This window comes from Petaurus breviceps, unplaced genomic scaffold (assembly GCF_028583685.1).
Source record: "Petaurus breviceps papuanus isolate PSGF00001 unplaced genomic scaffold, PetGlider_PUasm1.0 207, whole genome shotgun sequence".
Taxonomy (NCBI): Eukaryota; Metazoa; Chordata; class Mammalia; order Diprotodontia; family Petauridae; genus Petaurus; species Petaurus breviceps.
Genome location: NW_027185850.1, coordinates 23682986 through 23701326, shown reverse-complemented (window position 1 = coordinate 23701326; position 18341 = coordinate 23682986). Strand labels below are relative to the sequence as shown.

Here is an 18341-nt window from a genome sequence, read left to right as displayed (position 1 = left end):
AAATGAGGGGGTTGGCTGGTAGGAGGGATTATGAACTATAAAAAAAATAAGTAACTGAAAGAGAATTATGAGAATCAGTGTCATTTCAGACTTCTCATTTTGGGAAACTTTGCACCAAAAATCAAACCCACTCAAGGCAATTATTTTATCAATATAGTAGAGTTTGTTTTTTTGTTATAAACATTTATGTATGTTATTTTTATGTTAAATATTGGCTTGTATGCTAACAAAACATTATTATTAAAAAGATGAAACAAAGGGTTTGGACTAGAAAGCCTTTCTAGCTTTAAATCTATGGTCTAGTCAAGCCCTCTCATTTTACAAAAGGGGAAACTGAGACCCAGAGAAGCGAAGTAACATATCCAAGGTTGCCACCAGGTCCAAATCAGAGTGCTGGTTCAGAGGTGAGAGAGAGTCCTTCCAGTTGGTGGGGAAAGGAGATTGAGATCTGAGATGACTTCACATTTGAACTGAACCTTAAGGCATGTATGAGAATTAGGTGGGACAGGGCCATGCCTGGTGGGGAGAGCATTCTAGATGTGGGGAATTTTGTGAACAAAGGAAGGGAAGCAGGGAAGCCCAGAATGTGGTCAGTGAGTCATTCATTATAATATAAGTTCCTTGACAGAGGGGATTATCTCATTTTTATTTATATCTCTAGTGTCTGGTACAGTTCCTGGAACATAGTAAGGATTTAGCAATTATTGGTGGACTTACTAGCTAAAATTTGCCAGGTAACCCCTGGCAAATAACTTAACCTCTTCAAGCCTCTCAGGTTCCTCTGAGGATGATAAGTACTGTCTTCATAAAGTTTTAGGGAAGTTCATATATATATATATAATGTTTAAATCCCAATTTAAGTTCAAGCTGTTGTTGTTATTAATATTATCATTATTGTTAGGCCAAGTAGGAGGACATGATTTAATTAGCTGGCTGATCTACACCTGTCTTGTGACTTCAAAGCAGAATTATAGAATGCTGGAACTGAAAAAAGACCTTAGAGACAGACCCTCTCATTTCCAAAGAGGTACTTGAATCAGAAAACCTGGTTTGGAGATTGAGCTCTGTCACATGCTTGACCATGGTCAAGGCATAGAATCAGAGACTCTCAGGGCTAGGAAGAACCTCAGTGGCTTCTAGATCAAGCCATTTCTAAACAGGAATCTTTTCTACAGCATCTGTGACAAGTGATACTTGCACTTCAGTGATGGGGAACTCAGCCTCATTCATAACCTCCCCAGGCAGCTCATTCTACCTCAGGACTGCTTACACACAGAGGTATGCTGGAGTCAGGTCTACCCGGATTTATAGGCAAATTGTTAAATAATCTGAGTGAATATTTATTTATACTTTAGAAAATGGCCATCTCTACAAGCCAGGGCTTGATTTAATTGGCTTTTTATCATTGTCTAGATTTAAGAAAGCGTTGTTAATGCAGCTTAAATATAAAGTGGGCAGCTAGATAGTATAGTAGATAATACAGCAGCTCCTGGAATCAGGAGGACCCAAGTTCAAATCTGTCCTCAGTCTCTTACTAGTTGACACTGGGCACTTAACCCTGTTTGCCTCAAAAAAAAAAGCATATATGGGTATACTTTTTCCTATCCCTAGAAAGCCTGGTTGTTAAAACTCTTACCAGCATGCCCAGGTATCACTCTATAAATATTGCTTGAACTCAGCAGGAATACAGTAGAAAGTTGGATGAAGAAATAAGAAAGAGAATAAAGTCCTCACCAAATTGGAGGCCTGGTGACTGTCAGTTAACAAAAACATCAGCAGCAGCAATACATGGCATCTATATAGCACTTTAAAGTTTGCCAAGTCCTTAGCATCCATGATCTAATTTGAGAATCAGAGAACCTCTGCTTAAACCTCTCAGAAGTTTGTAAAATGGAAATAATTCTTTGACTCCCTGCCTCCTGGGCATTGTGAGGACAGTATTTTGTAAATTGTAAAGCACCACATAAATGCTCGCTGGTGCTCAAGGTAGGAAGAGATAGAAGGTGGCCTCCAATCCAAGTCTTCTCCTCATTTCATCATGCTGTCTTTCCCCAGGATTAGAGTGGTACAGCCAGGCTGTACTACATAAGTTATTGGCCCCAAGCTTCTTAAATTGCTTCTGCCTAGGAAGAGACTGTTCCTGAGCCTGGTGCAGAGCAGACCCTCCCAGGATGGAGGTTATGAAGGAGAGGCCATGCCACTTAACCATTCCTCTTGTATGCCTACTCTGCCTACTGTGCTGAAACCCCTGCCTATGTTGAATTACTGAAGGGTGGTAAGTCACTGAGCTCCTTCTTTCAAGAGCTAATTGCATTTTCAGTCTTTTCTTTCATAGGAGAATGTAGTCCTTGGTTTTGACACAGCAGGTTAGTAGTAGGTATGTTTTTCTTCATTGGGGTTTTTCTTGAAATCATGCTAAGCAGGAAGTTTATGAGGCCCTCTGTGAAATCGGTGTTTGCTTCTAAGGCTTCATTCAATGATAGGACCTTAGAGTGGGCCCTTAGAATATAGGGGGTAAGGGCTGGGAGGGATCTTAGAATGTAGAATGCCAGGCTTGGGAAGGACCTTAGAAGAGACTCTCATTTCTGGAAGGGATCTTGAAACATAGCATAGGGTGTTAGAGCTTGGAGAGACCTCAGAATATAGATTTTAGATAGACAGACAGATAGACCATTTATTAAGCACTTACGATATGCCAGGCATTGGACGAAATGTTGCATATACAAACACAACTTAAAAAGAAAGATGATCCTTGTCCTCAGAGAGTTTACATGCTAATGGGGAATATAAAGGTGAGCTAGAAAGGATATGGGTTATGAAACAGGCAAGGAAGTGATTAGGACTGTGCCCTATTCAAGTAGAAAAGGCACTGTGAGGAATGAGGTGAAAACATAGAATGTTAGAATTGGGAGGAACCTTAGAGAGAACATCTAGTCTGAACTCTGCTTTTACAAAGGAGAAAACGGAGGCTCCAGGGGCAGCTTACCAAGATCACGAAACAGTTTCATAGCAGAGACAGGTTCAAGACTCAGGAGTCCTGACTCCCAACTCAGCACTTTCAACATCAAACACCTTCTTAGCCCACATCCAATGATCATGCTGACCCAAGAAACCCGAAAAAAAAAATTACCAGGAACAGCACCTGTTGGCTCCAGGTTCTGGCTGGGTTAGAAAATGGGATAATTGGATAGTCTGAAGCAGCTGTGCTGAACAGTCAAGGACTGATTATTTCTCCCTCATCCTGTGCAGCAACCGAGTACATGTCACCACCAGCAGCAGCAGCCCAGGACTGGGCATCTGACAGTAGCTAGACCTCCCGTTGGTATCCACAGGGACTCTGGTGAAGACATCAGTTTCCAAAGCCACCTTTGAAGGCCCCCACCTGTGGCCAGCCCAGGGCTGTGCACAGCAGCCAAGACTGAGGATCTGGCCTTCCAATCCTGCTGTTATCACTGAGGAAGAAGGGGAGAGTTTATTCAGTTTTTACCTGGATCACTCAGGTACATGACTGGAATTACACCGACCATAATGATAACAACAGGAAATGGAATAATAAAAACAATTCACATTCCTATAGCACTTTAATTGAAACTACTTTATAGGTAATATATATTTACTTATCTGTGCATGAATTATAGTCTAATAAAATATAGTCCCTGAGGGCAAGGACTATTTCATTTATGTGCTTTTATTCATTCATTCCTATATTCATCTGGCATTTGTTAGTACTTGGTACAAGCGAGACATTATACTGAGCATCTGAGATACAAAAATAAACCCCAAACACTGTGCTTGGCAAGAGCAGGTGCTTATTAAAGACCTAGTAGATTGAATCAAGGTTTTTCAAAATACTGTCATTCCACCCCGACTCCCCAATCAATCAGTGAGGTACATAGAGTGAGTATTGTTAGTCCTGTTTTATAGGAGAAATTGACTGCAAGAGAATTGACTTGCCCAAAACCATACAGAAAACAAGCAACAGGGTCTGAATATAAAACTGAGTCTGTCTCTAGATTCAGCACTCTTTAGAATAACACCCATTTCTCCTTTGCTTTAAGGCTTCCAAAATGCCATCCTCACAACCATACTGAGAAGTGGGCACTTTATCCTCATTTTACAGAGAGGAAACTGAGGCACAGAGAGAAAGGGTTTTCCCCAGATCTCACAGCTAGCCAAGGTGGAATTCGAACCCAGGTCTTTTCTGCCTTCCTTTGTGCACAATACCTGACATGTGGTAAGTGCTTGTGGACCAATGGTGGTGCCTGCTTCCAAATCTAGCCCCCTTTCTCCTACTAACAGCTCTCAGATCTATTATTTCCTGAGGTATGTAAAAGTATGTCTTTCTTGGGGTGGGGTGGGGGGACAGGACCTGCAATTTCTTAGATGTAAGGAACTCCAGGTGTGGCAATTCCCTCTCCTGATGTAGAACAGTGTTTAGAATTTGTGGCTTTCTCAGGGTTTCTTCACCTTTTGTCTGTCCTGGACTCCTTTGGCAGTCTCTGAAACCTATAGGCCCCTCATTGGAATAAAACTTGTTTTTAAAATTTCATAATTGAAGGAAATGAAAAATTACAGTTAGAGTTTAGTGAAAGAAAAGGTGTATTTTTTTGCCCCCCCCCTTAAGATCCTCCAAAATCTAACCCCCACCTAGAGTTAAGTCCCTGGTCACTGAGTGAATAAAAGTTGGAAGTGGGACTTGAATTCAAATTTTCCTGACTCCAAGGAAGGTCCTCTAGCCACTTCGTAGAGGAGAAAAGTTCACTCACACAACCAGCCTGGGGCCAAAAGATGACTTGGTCCCAGCCCGTCTGCTTCTAAATACAAGGTCTTTTCCCTTCCCTGATGAAGGGAGACCACTGAATAAGCTTCCAGGTAGGGAATAAGACCATAATAATTGCTTTAAAAGTTAAGTTGAGAAATGAGAAACTCCCGAAGTTTAAAGACCACGCTGATCACCTTTCCCTTCTTCAGGGCGCCACCTGGTGATAGGAACTTCCATAGCTCTGAGTTCTTTTCTCCTGGCTTTCCAGATGGCTCATTCATTGTCCAACGTCCCTTCACCAAATAGGTATGAAGTACCAGCTGTGTGTAGGACCCCCTGTTTTGGGCGGGAGGTGAAAGTTCAAATGATAAGATCCATTCCACATCTTCCTGGAGCCCATGGACTAGGAGATGATAACTCACACAAGAAACTGTTAATATACAATATTACGTGATAAGTACACCAGAAAGGTCCAATACAAGGGTTGTGTGTGATATGAAAGGGAAAAAAAGGTCATTATACACAGGGGTATCATTGGAGGCTTCCTGGAGGAGGCCCAGAGAGGGGCTGCACAGTAAGTGAAAGGCAGAATTGGGAATAATGATGTAACATTTATTAAACACTTTAAGATTTGCAAAGATTGTTTCATCTGATCCTAGGAATGACTATATAGGATAGGTGCTAGAGGCATTATTATCTGCATATTAAAGATAAGGAAGCTGAGAGTGGAACATGATGAAAGAACATAACTATGTTCATAGATCTAGTAAAGGGGGCAGAGGTGAGATTTAAAACCAGATCTCTGGAATCCAGAATCTCTGAGTTAAAAGGGATCTCAAAAGCCATTAAATCCAACTTGTACTTGAACAAGGATCCCCTCTGCAAGTGGTCATCTAGCTTTTCACTGAAGACCTTTAGTGAAAGAGACACTCAACACCTCTCCAGGCAGCCCATTCCACTTTGGGGAAATTGTAATTCTTATCAAATTTTTTCCTGACTTTCAGTCTAAATTTACCCACCTGAAATTTGCAGCTTCTACCCACTGTTCCTCTGGGACCAAAAAAAAAATAATAAAAGGCTAATCCCTCTTTCCCAAGACACTCCTTCAAATACCTGAAGATAGTTTTCATGTCTCCCACTAAATTTTCTCTTCTCAGGTTAAAGATTCCTAGTTCCATCAATGATTCTCATGGCAGGATCTCAAAGCTTCTCACCATCTTGGCTGTCTTCCTCTGGACAGTCTCCAGATTGTCAATGTACTTCCTAAAATGTAGCTCACAGAGCACAACCCAATGCTCTTAGTGTGGTGGGGGGGGCAGAGAACCATCACTTCCTTATTTATAGAGTCTATGGCTCTCTTCATGCAACCCAAGCCCCCATCACCCTTTTTTGGTCAATATATCCTATTTCTCAATCAATTTACCACTAAAAACTCAGCCCTTTTTTAGACAAACTGCTATCAAACATACTTCCCTTGATTTGTTCTGGTGAAATCAGTTTCTTGAATTCAAGTGTAAGACTTTATTTCTATTAAATTTCATCTTATTAGATTTAGCCCAATGTTCTAGCCCGTCAAGATCTTTTTGGATCCTGACTCTACCAACTGGCTATCAATCTTTCTCAGTTTTGTGCCATTTGAAAGTTGGATTTGCATGCCTTCTATTCCTTTAATCAAGGCACTGATAAAAATGTTAAACATCACAGATCCATGAAGTACTCCATTATAGACTTCCTGCCAAGTTGACATCAGACTATTAACAACTATTCTTCCAATCCTGTGCTCTAATCTAGCCCATATATATCCACCTTTTCCAGGTGCTTTCCAAGCACTACAATAAGTAGATGTGAGATGAGAAGAAAGGGAGGAGTGGGGCATGAAACAAAGGTCTCAAATGAGAGAAGAGGGGAAGAGAGTGTTACGGGAGGATTAAAGAGAGAAAAGAAGGTTTAGAACAACCACTGTGTAATGTAGGATGTGATCAATTAGGGAGGAATAAAAAGATTTTTGTTTTATTGTAGTAAAAAAAAATCATGAGATTCTTTATCAAATGATCTGGTAAAAATCTGGGTAAGGCATATCCACAGCATTCTCCTCATCTGTTCAGTAACCCTGTCAAAAAAAAGAAAATGTGTAGTCTGATGTGACTAGTTCTTGACGAAGCAAAGCTGTTTCTTTGAGATCTTTTCTTCCTTTTAAAAGTACTAACCTCTTTTTCAAAACTGACCCAGCTCACCAGTTTCTAGCTTGCAGATTCCATCCTTTTCCCCTTTTTTGGACAATTAGGATATTTACCCTTCTCCAACGCAATACTTCCTTCATTCTTCATTATCTTTCAATTATCACTGATAACAGTAAGAGCTGAGCAAATCTGCCTTCCCTTCATCACATCTACACCAACCAACACTCCCATCCCTTCTTTGATACTTCTCTTTATTCATAAAATCATAGATTTAGAAATGGCAGGGATCCAACCATTTTGGAGAGCAATCTGGAACTATGCCCAGAGGGCAATAAGTAATTTCATACCTTTTGACCCAGCAATACCACTTCTAGGGTTATATCCCAAAGAGATCAGAGAAGTAAGAGGAAGACCCGTATGTACAAAAATATTTATAGCAGCTCTTTTTGTGGTATCAAAGAAGTGGAAATTAAGGGGGTGCCCATCAATTGGGGAATGGCTGAACAAGTTGTGGTATATGCATGTTATGGAATACTATTGTGCTATAAGAAATGAGGAGCAGATGGACTTCATATTTACCTGGAGAGGCTTATACGAACTGATGCTGAGTGAGAAGAGTAGAACCAGGAGAAATTTGTATAAAATTACAGACACAACGTATGTGTGATGACCAACTTTGATAGACCGGACTCTTCTCAGTAATGCAGGGCTATAAGTAAACTCCAAAAGACTCATGATGGAGAGAGATGTCCACATTTAGAGAAGGAACTAGAAAGAACAGAGTTTGAATGCAGATTGAAGCAAACTACCTACTCTCTTTCTTTTCCTTGTTTGGTTTTGTTTCCTCTTTCCCATTGTTCATTCCATCAATACAATCCTTTATAAACTGACTAATGTTTTATGTGAAACTATTTGCAGATCCTATACTTAATTGTGTGCTGATATGGGGGGCGGGGGCGGGGAAGAGATGGGGAGAAAATTTGAAACTCAAAGAACTGGGGAACTGAATCTTGTAAACTCAAAGTAAACTAACAAATTTAAAAAAAAAGAAATGGCAGAGACTTTGGAGGTCAAAAACTCCAGCCCCTGTATTTTATAGACCCAGAAAGGTCATGATTTGTCCAGGGTCACAGTGCTAGTAAGTACATGAGGAGGAATTTCAATCAAGGTCTTCTTGGACATTAAGACTCCATGTCCATTATGCCATACTCCTATATTCCCATTTTTTGAAGTCTTATGTTCCTTAGCATTCTTCACCAGTCTCATTCATTCTGAGGTTTTAGCACTCATGATGATGATAATTATAACTCACATTTATATAGTGCTTTAAGGTTTGAAAAGGACTTGAAAATAGCATTTCCTTTTAACCTCACAGAAACCCTGAGAAGTAGGCATTATTATTATCCCCATTTTACAGATCAGGAACTTGAAGCAGGAAAAGGTTAAGTGAAAATCTTATAGGACCATGCCATACTCTTTTATTCATACCTTATTACTTGCCATTGGCTTCTACCTTCTGTATGTGTCTTTTAAAAAAATCTAAATTGGTCAGAGAGGTCCTTATACACTTGCACTGGTCTCTTTTGACTCATCACAAGAATTATTTCTCTTTTTGTCTTCAGAATTCATTCTTGAGGGTTTCCTCTCTTTCCTGGAGTGACTTCTTTGGAAGAATTTTAGACTATGGATTTCAACCTGCCCTTTCTCTAAGTCTTGAAATGTGCTTTCCCCAAATCTCAAAGACACATCAGATTTTGAAAATTTGGCTTTTCTCTTCATTGTCACAAATTCCAAGACTGAGGCATCCATCTCTGCTCAGTATATCATATTTAACAAATCTGATTCAGAATGGGAAGGGAGGAAACAAACATTTATTAATGCTACCACATTTAATTTATTTACTTTATTAATGCCCGCTGAACACTGGGAATATTTACAAATATCTCATTTGATCCTTACAGCCACCCTAGGAGGTAGGTGCTATTATTATCCCCATTTTACAGCTGAGGAAACCAAGGCAGTCAAAGTGACATCCAGGGTCAAACAATGTCTGAGGCCACATCTGAACTCAGTTCTTGACTCCAGGACCAAGGCTCTTAGTCATTTTGCCACCTAGTGTTCTCTAGGTGGCATAGCAGTTGCCCTAAATGTTCCTTTGCCCATGAAAGAATGAAATTCATGTTCTGGCCTCTTTTGGGCCCAAAGGAATCACCAAAAGATGTCTATACCATTGAAGTTCTCCATTACTATTGTATCATGCCACTCTGCCTTGTGCCTAGTATAGTTCTTGGCAAATAATGGTCCTTAAAAAAATCCTTGATGAATGGATACATGTCCTAATTGTGAATGCAACTGTTCTTATACTCTGATAATATTATTTCTTTTTTTTTAAAACCTTGAATAGCCTTTATTCAGATGCTTTCCACAATGCTTCCCCTCCCTCTCACCATGTTCCTGGATTGCTTCATATGAATGCATTTTTTTTTTCTTTTTGGAGGGGGAAGGCTGGGCAATTGGGGTTAAGTGACTTGCCCAAGGTCACATGGCTAGTGAGTGTTAAGTGTCTGAGGCAGGATTTGAAGTCAGGTCCTCTTAACTACAGGGCCAATCCTCTATTCACTGCACCACCTAGCTGTCCCTGAATGTATTTTCTAAACAGACAATACCACTCTGTCCCCCTCCACTTATCTGTACCATAGGGTTCTAGAGCTAGAATGACCTCAGAGACCATCTAGCCCAACCCTCCAATTTTTAGATGAGGAAACATTTTAGGAATGAGGTCCAGGGACGTGAAGGTCACACAGGTAGCAAACCTCAGAAATGAGATGTGAACTCAGGTCCTCGAATCTACAGCCTGGACTCTTTTTACTATACCATACTAATCTATTCTTTTTAAATAATGTATGACCACCCAGAAGAATATTCCAATCATATATTCCATAGGATCAAGAATCATAGATCTGGGGCAGCCAGGTAGCACAGTGAGTAAGAGCATCGGTCCCAGAGTTGGTATGACCTGGGATCGAATCTGGGCTCTGATACTTAGTACCACACCCAGAAATAACTGGCCGTGTAAACTTGAGCAAGTTACTTAACCCTGATTGCTTTAAAAAAAAAAAAAAGAATCATAGATCTGGAATGTCATGCCCTAGTCCAATGCCCTAATTTTACAGATGAGAAGACTGAGGCCCTGATTGAGTGACTACTTAATGTCCCATGGGTAGTAAGTAGCAGAATCAGGATTTGAATCCAGGTCCTCTGACTCCAAATCCAACGCAGTCTTGACACTTATGTGGTCAAATTAGCCTTTAAGCTGAAGGCTCTTGGGTTCATCTAGACTGTGGTCTAGACTTGGAGTAACTGCATCAGATGTCTGAGAACGTGGGTGGCATTATTAGTTCCTTTCTTGTATTTTCTCTCTGGTGTTTTTCTGGGTGTTTCTAATGCTATTTTTCTTCTAGACTGGTGGGCTATTACAGGCTATTTTCTCCCTTCCCCTTCCTTTTCAATTTAAAAACCCTTTTGATTAGATTTGTATGACTCTGGGTGAGTATATTTTTACCAGCTTTACCTTGGAGCCCAACTTCCTTGTGTTTTAAGCCACAATACCAAAATCTAAATCCTGTAATCAGATATCATCTCCTGAATCAGCCATTCCCTTCCCAAATCTGCCTCTCTCATAAAGCCCATGTCTGTGATCAACAGAAATAAAACAAACAAAAAAACAAAAACCCAAAAGTACACCTTTGTACATAAGGTCTTCAGTTTATTGCCTTAAATTTCATGTTTGGCAATGTTTCCTAGGTGCCCATGTGAAGCAGCAAAAACAGATCATAGTCATTAGATTGGGGCATGATGGGGGCGGGGAGCAATCTGCTGGAAAATACAGGAGGAAATGAGATCAAGATATACGTAGAGTGGTTGACCTTGACAAGGAGAAGGGTCATCTCTTTATCAGAGATTGGAATGAAGTGGAAAATGTCAAAGAGATGTGAGATGAGAAGAAAGGGAGGAGTGGGGCATGAAACAAAGTTCTCAAATGAGAGAAGAGGGGAAGAGAGTGTTATGGGAGGATTAAAGAGAGAAAAGAAGGTTTAGAACAACCACCGTGTAATGTAGGATGTGATCAATCAGGGAGGAATAAAAAGGTTTTTGTCTTATTGGAGTAAGTATTGGAGTAAATTTTTAGATTAACCAGTATATATTGTACTGTAGGAAATGATGAAGGACATGGTTTCAGAAAACCCTGAAGTCTTATATGAACTGATCAAAAGTGAAGTGAGGAGAACCAGAATAATCTACGTGCTAACAGCAACATTGTAATGATAATGAATGGTAAAAGACTTAGCAACTCTTGATCGATGCAATGAGTCACAACAACTTCAAAAGACTCATGATGAAAAATGCCACATACCTCCAGATAGAAAACTGTTGGACTCTGAATATAGATTGAAACATATTTTTTCTTTATTTCTCTTACTTTCATTTTTTTCTTGACATGGCTAATGTGGAAATATGTTTTCGTAACTTCATATGCCTTCTCAGTAGGTAGGGGAGAGGTGGAGAAAGGAAGGAAGAGAATTTGGAATTGAAAATTAAGAGAATAGGGGCAGCTAGGTGGTGGAGTCAGGAGGATCTGAGTTCAAATCTGGACGTGTGACCTTGGGCAAGTCACTTAACCCCAACTGCCCTCCCTTCCCCCCTCCAAAAAGCAAAAAAAAAAAAAATTTAAGGGAATAGCCAGCATAAATTTGTACTGGACACAGTCAGCGTGGTTTCCTTACTTCCTCCTGCCCTGTTCAGCAGCACCTAAATAGGAAAGAAGGAGGCAGATGGTGGGAGTAATCAAGAGTTGGGACTGGCTCCTGGTCTTCTCTACTTTAATTCCTTCCATTTCTTGGGGACTTTGATAAGCATATTGACATTCCTTTAAATTACCCAGTTTTCCAGTTCCTCAGTCTATTCCGTTCCCATGACATATTCCTCCAAACTACCTTAAGGATGGCCAGACACTTGGATTTGCCATTACCCATGATGGTTCCACTTCCACGTTAAAGAACTAAAGTCTCTTTATCTGATTTCCTCCTTTATCACAAGACTTTTATAAGTCTTGGGAGTCTCATCATCAGTTTCTGGATTCATGTCCCAAGACGACAGTAGATTTCTTGCTCTTAATGTCAAGTTGACAAATAGCTGCCTCAGATCTCAATAGGAAGTCCACCACCAACCCCCACTACTTCTTCCTCTGCCCCTTAATAGAATATCTCTTTGTAGAATGTAAGCTTCCTGAGGGCAATGACTACTTCACCTTTTTTTTTTGTATCCTTGTTTCCGAGCATAGTACTCAGCACATCACTGGTGCTTAATCAATGTTGATTCATTAATTCATTGGTTTGGACTCAGAAGGCAATGATACGGAATCCCAACTACTGAAGAACAAATATTCATCCCAGATGACCCCTCCCTCATTCCCATTTGTCTCAGCTCTACCCACCTCCCTCATGTATAATGTCCTACTGCAGATCTGTCTGCCCCCTTCCACTGTGCCCTCTGGAACTCCTGTTCCACAAATGCGAAACTTCCGTCATTTGTACCTGCTCCTCTCCAAGTCCTTCCATCTTCTGGCACTCACTGAGACCTGGCTCCCTTTGGACTGAATTACATAACAGTGGCCATTCTTTTCAGCACTTGTTGTACTTCTCCTTTCCCTTGACTCACTGGTTCCCAAGGGGGAGTCAGAATACTTCAGGAGCAGCATTGCTACTTGCAGATTCTCACTCTCCTACCTCACTCAGTAATTTCTTCTCCTTTGAGGTTCACACCATCCAAATGTATCACCCAACCCAGATCCGTGTAGCTGTCATCTACTGGGGACGGAAGGGCACCTACTGTGTCTCAGACATTGTGCTAAGAACACATGGATATCTCATTTCATCTTTGGGAGATAAGTACTATTATTATCCCCATTTCACAATTGAGGAAACTAAGGCAGACAAAAGGTTAAGTGACTTGCCCAGGGTCACCCAGTTAGTAAGTGTCTGAGGCTGGATTTGAACTCAAATCTTCCTGACTCTAGGTCCAGTGCCCTATCCACTGTGCCAACTGCTTTCCTCTCTTGAGTCCCAGGACATCCTTCCTCCTTCTCAATGCCTAGCTCACAGTCTCCCTCGTCACCCCTTCATACTAGGGAAACTGTAAAATACTTAGTGATGTTCCATCAAGTATCCTACTTCCTAAGTTATTCAATCAACTCATACTCCTCCACTCTACATGGGGATGGTTGTTCCCCTGAACTTGCCATCACCTATAAGGATCCCATTCCACGTTTAAGAACCTCCAAACGTCTTCATTTGTTAATACTCTCTGATCGTTCCATATCTCTCTATGCCTCAGCATCTTCCCTAGCCCTCACCCATGCTCTGGCTACACTGTCCTCCCTCCCTAAAGACCTTGACCCTTTGGTGAGCTGGTTTGCCAAACCTTGTCAAGTCCCAAACCTGGATTATCTTCACCAAAAGCCTCCTTCATTCTTACTTATGTCCTGCTGAACAGAGCTAGAGGAAGTAAGGAAATCATGATGACTGGGTCCAGTACAAAGTATGCTGGCCAATCTCAGTCAGGCCCTTTTATTTCATACTGATTGATTCTCTAGAACGCTCACTTCACAGTGGCTGTTCCAAACCGTCCCATAGCTCTCCCTTCCCTCACCTGATCTTATACTTCCCTTTAAAAAAACTGAGATTATTCGCCATGAGCTCCCTTTTCTCCCTTTCTCCTCATTTCACATGCCTCTGACATCTTCTTCCATTATTTCCACCTTCCTTCCAGTCTTTGATGAAGAATTGACCCTTCTCCTTGCCAAAGCCAATCACTCTACATGTAGCCTTGGTTCCATCTCTTCCCATTTTATCCAGAAGACAGCCCCCATTTCCTCTCTCCCCCCCCCTCTCTGTCTCTCCTCCCTCTCCCTTTCTCTCCCCTTCTCTTTGTCTCTCTCTGTTCTTATTCCCCTCCATGCAATCTAGGATTCAGCTGTACTGGCCTACTTGCTGTTCTCATACAAGACACATCCCATCTCCCATCGCTGTGCCTTTGCACTGACTGTTCTCCATGCCTGGAATGCCCTCCCTCCTCATCTTCACCTTTTAGAACCTCTGTGTGTCCCTGTCTCTCTGTCTGTCTCTGTCTCCCTCTCTTTTTCTCCCTCTGTCTCTTTCTGTGTGTGTGTGTGTCTGTCTGTCTCTCCCTCTCTGTGTCTCTCCTGGCTCCCTCCCTGATGCCTACAAACATGATCACCTATCCTACAGCCTTTAAAAAAGCCTCCTTGGAGCCTCCCATCCTCTCCAGCTATCATCCTACATCCCTTCTCCCCTTCTCAGCTAAACTCATTGAAAAAGCCATCTGTCCTCAGAGCTTTACTTTCCTCTGATTTCCTCTGACACCATCATTCAGTCGAGACAACTCCAGGCTGTTGATTGTTTCTTCATTGCCAAATCTAATGGTCTTTTCTCAATTCTCCTCCTTCTTGACCTCTCTGAGGCATTTGATCCTACCGACCCTGCACAGATTTGACCATGTCACCTCCTTGATCAATAAATCTTAGTCATTCCCTATTTCTCTAGGATAAAATATAAACTCCTGTGTTTAGCATTTAAAACTTCACACCCTAGCCCCTTCTTGCCTTTCCAGCCTTCTTATACTTTACTCCCCTCCATGCAATCTAGGATTCAGCTATACTGACGTAGTTGCTGTTCTCACATGAGACATCCCACCTCCCATCTTTGTGCCTTTGCACTGGCTGTTCTCCTGCCTGGAATGCCCTCTCTCCTCACCTTCACCTCTTAGAACCTCTGTATGTCTCTCACTGTCTCTCTCTCTCTCTCTCTCTCTCTCTCTCTCTCTCTCTCTCTCTCTCTCTGTCTGTCTGTCTCTGTCTCTCTGTCTGTCTCTCTGTCTGTCTGTCTCTGTCTCTCTCTCTCCCTCTCTCTCTGTCTCTTTCTCTCTCTGTCTCTCTGTCTCTCTCTCTCCCTACTCCCCTCCATGCAATCTAGGATTCAGCTATACTGGCACAGTTGCTGTTCTCACATGAGACATCCCACCTCCCATCTTTGTGCCTTTGCACTGGCTGTTCTTCATGCCTGGAATGCCCTCCTTCCTCACCTTCATCTTTGAGAACCTGTGACTTCCATCAACCAACCTTGTGGCTTCCAACCCCACCTTCTTCAAGAGGCCTTCCAATGGAACTCCATCAGCTAGTTCTTTTACTGTTACTTTGTATCTACTCTATACATACCTTGGGTGTATCAATTTATATACATGTTTTCTTCCCCATTAGAATGTAACCTCCCCAAAGGCAGGGACTGCTTTAGGCTTTTGCCTTTTTTGTTTAATCCAATGACCTGTTAAACATTTGATACATGCTTGTTGATACTGATTATTCCCCAACAAATAAATTATCCATCCTGTGCTTGCATCCTTCCAATACATGGAGACTCATTACCTATTGAGGCAGCCTATTCCATTTTGGGGGGATCTTGTCATTTAGTCCAACCCCCCCCCCCATCTGACAGATGTGAAACCTGAGGCACTAAAAAGCTTGTCACTCTCCCAAACATTACACAAGTAGCAAGATAGTCTTTGAATTGGAGCCTTGACTCCAGGTCCAATGCTTTTTTCATCATCTCATGTTGCCTGTCTGACACATTCAGTGCACAACTAACCAGTATATGAAATATTGGCTCATCTGACTTATGTCTTACCTCCCCATCCCCTGCCCTTTACCATAAGCTCTTTGAGGGAAGAAATAGTATCTTCTCTGTAGCCTTTCCAGTGCTGAGCATAGGACCTGGTACAGAAAGTGTTTAAGAAATGTCCTTGGGGCAACTAGGTGGCACAGTGAATAGAGCACCAGCCCTGGAGTCAGAAGGACCTGAGTTCAGATCTGGCCACAGACACTTACTAGCTGTATGACCTTGGGCAAGTCACAACCTCAATCCTCTTCCCTCCAAAAAAGAAAGAAAAAAATGTCCTTGATTGAATGAAGAAAGTTGTATCTTCTTCCAGATCTTGCACTGCCTCCTCTTCCTCTCCCCTCTTACTTCCTTCCCCTTTTCTCTCCTCACCTTCTTTATCCGTATTACCCCCTTGCCCTCTCTTCTTCATTTCTAAAATGAGGTTAGAGTAGATTAGATAATCTCTCCCATCCTCCCAGCTCTGATTGTCTGTGCTCTTAGACCCCTTTCAGCTCTGCCATTCCACATTCTCAGATCCCTGTCCTGACATTTTCCATTCTTAGGGTCCTCCGGACTATCACTATTTGTTACCAAGGTCCCTTCTGGCTCTGACCTTTTATGATTCTCTTACACAGTAGAAACCCTGAGCCAGGCACTTGAATCCATTCTGATTTTCAAGGGAGTTCCAGCAGGCTTTCAAAGGTAGATACTTCCCATAGAAGAACAGGAGGTTCTGCATCTCAGAACAGAGCCGATTTAAAAAAAATAAGAATAAAAATTCCAGAAGGAAAAAAAAAATAATCAGAGTCATTTGATGCAATGGGGTAGAAGGTAAGCAGGAGAGGAAGATGGGTGGGAGACCAAAAGATGGAGCCTCTTCATTGGCACCAGAGTCAAATTTGGGAAAGGAGCCAGATGAGACCATTGGAGCCCGTATCATTCCTCCCTCCCTGCTGTCTTCTGTCCCCAGGGAATGTGGGTCCTGAAGAAAGGGCCCCAAGTGAAGAATCAGAAGAGTTGGCTTCTCACCCTCTCTCTCACCCTTGCTCTGCTATGTTCCGGCTTGTGGTCCTTGCCAAATCCCTTCTCTCTATGCTGCCTCAGTTTCCTCCTCTCCGAAATGGAGAAGATTCTCTCTATGGTTCCTCCCAGCTGTAGATCCCATGAACCTCTCAGGTTGCTTTGCTGTCCCCAAGCCTGCCATCTTGCCTGGGTGTATACATGTCTTTCTAACTGTTAGACTCTTAGACTGGTTGCTGCCGACAGGGATGAGGGGGAGGGGAGAGGGGGGAAGGAGACTGGAAAGGGTCTACTTCATTTTTTCAATCCCAGTACCTGACACAGGGCCTTGAATTTACTATAGCAGGCTCTTAATGAATGGTAGTTGAATAGAATTCCCTCCCCAGCCCCCCCCCCCCCCCCCCCCCTTTCCTTTGGCCTCTTCCTTTTCTCAATTTTCTATGTCTTCTACTCCTCCCCCACCCATTCACTCATTTGTACCTTTTCAGGGAAAAGAATGCTAGCCTGGGAGCCAGACCGCCAGGGTTTTCGCCCCACTTCTTGTCCCTTTCCCCTTGCCCCTTCTCTCTGGGCCTCAGTTTCTTTTCCTGTATAATGAAGGATTACGCTAGAGGGCCTCTCGGGTCTGCCAGCTCTAACATTCACTGCTTTTATTCCCTTTTCCCATTCCTCGCCCATTGTCCCCAGGTCATCTCAGTTCCCTCCCTCTCTCTCTCTCTCCTCCCTCCCATTTTCCTTCTTCCTTTTCCTTTCCAAACCAGTCCCCCCGGTAGGCAGCCGCTCTCACTGGGTCAGCCTTCCCTCCCACATCTTCCTTGAGCTCTACGCGCGCGGAGCCCGGGGATCTCCTAAGCTTGGAGCCCAGAGGTTGGAGGACAGGACCCAGGGACTGGAGAATCAGAGGTACCTGATCTGGAAAAAAGAAGCCCTGAGCCAGAAACAGCCCGGCGCCCTGAGGCCCAAGACCCTGAGCTGGGGTTCCAGAGGTCAGACTCGCAAAGCCCCCCCCCCTCCCCCTGCAGGAGGGCCCATCAGAGCGCCCACCCCCAGCCGCAGGCCGCGCCGAGGCTCAGTCCGAGGGGACCCGGCAGGTTCCTCCCTGGGCGCACCCGCCTCGCGGCTGGCTGCCCACTGGGGGCGTTCATCCGCCCGCAGAGTCCTCCCGTTAGTCTGGCCCCAGCCGGGTCCCCGCTGAACCGCGCGCAATGAGCGGCTCGTGTAGCAGCTACCTGAACGCCGCCAAGGAGCTGGTGAGCGGCTTCAGCTGCCCGGGACCAGGCGGCGAGGCGGCCGCTGTCTACTGCTGCGGCTTCCAGGACCACCGCTACTGCTGCGACGACCCTCACAGCTTCTTCCCCTACGAGCACCGCTACATGTGGTGGCTCAGGTGAGACCCAGCCGGCCACGGCGCTCTGCAGCCTCCGTCCTCGCTCTGCAGCCTCTGTCCTCGCTCTGCAGCCTCTGTCCTCGCTCTCCAGCCTCTGTCCTCACTCTCCGCCTCACTTCCCTTCTTCCCTCCATCTTTCTGTTCCTACTACCTCCTTCCCTTCTTTCTGCCCTTTCCTTTATTCTTCCTTTCCCTCTTCTCCCTCCTTTCCCCCTTCCTTCCATCCTTCTCTTTTTCTTCTCTTCCCTCCTTCCCTGTTC

The 18341-nt window shown here is 43.3% G+C and overlaps 2 protein-coding genes across 3 annotated transcripts in view; both read left to right on the top strand.

Moving 5' to 3' along the window:
• LOC138164975 (sterol carrier protein 2) overlaps positions 1-18341 on the top strand; it is a 465527-nt gene that overhangs the window by 88092 nt on the left and 359094 nt on the right. The window lies entirely within an intron of this gene.
• LOC138164819 (protein shisa-like-2A) overlaps positions 17900-18341 on the top strand; it is a 22656-nt gene continuing 22214 nt past the window's right edge. The window contains exon 1 of the mRNA XM_069092750.1: positions 17900-18081. Coding sequence (XP_068948851.1) covers positions 17900-18081 — 182 coding nt within the window. The remainder of the gene's footprint in view (positions 18082-18341) is intronic.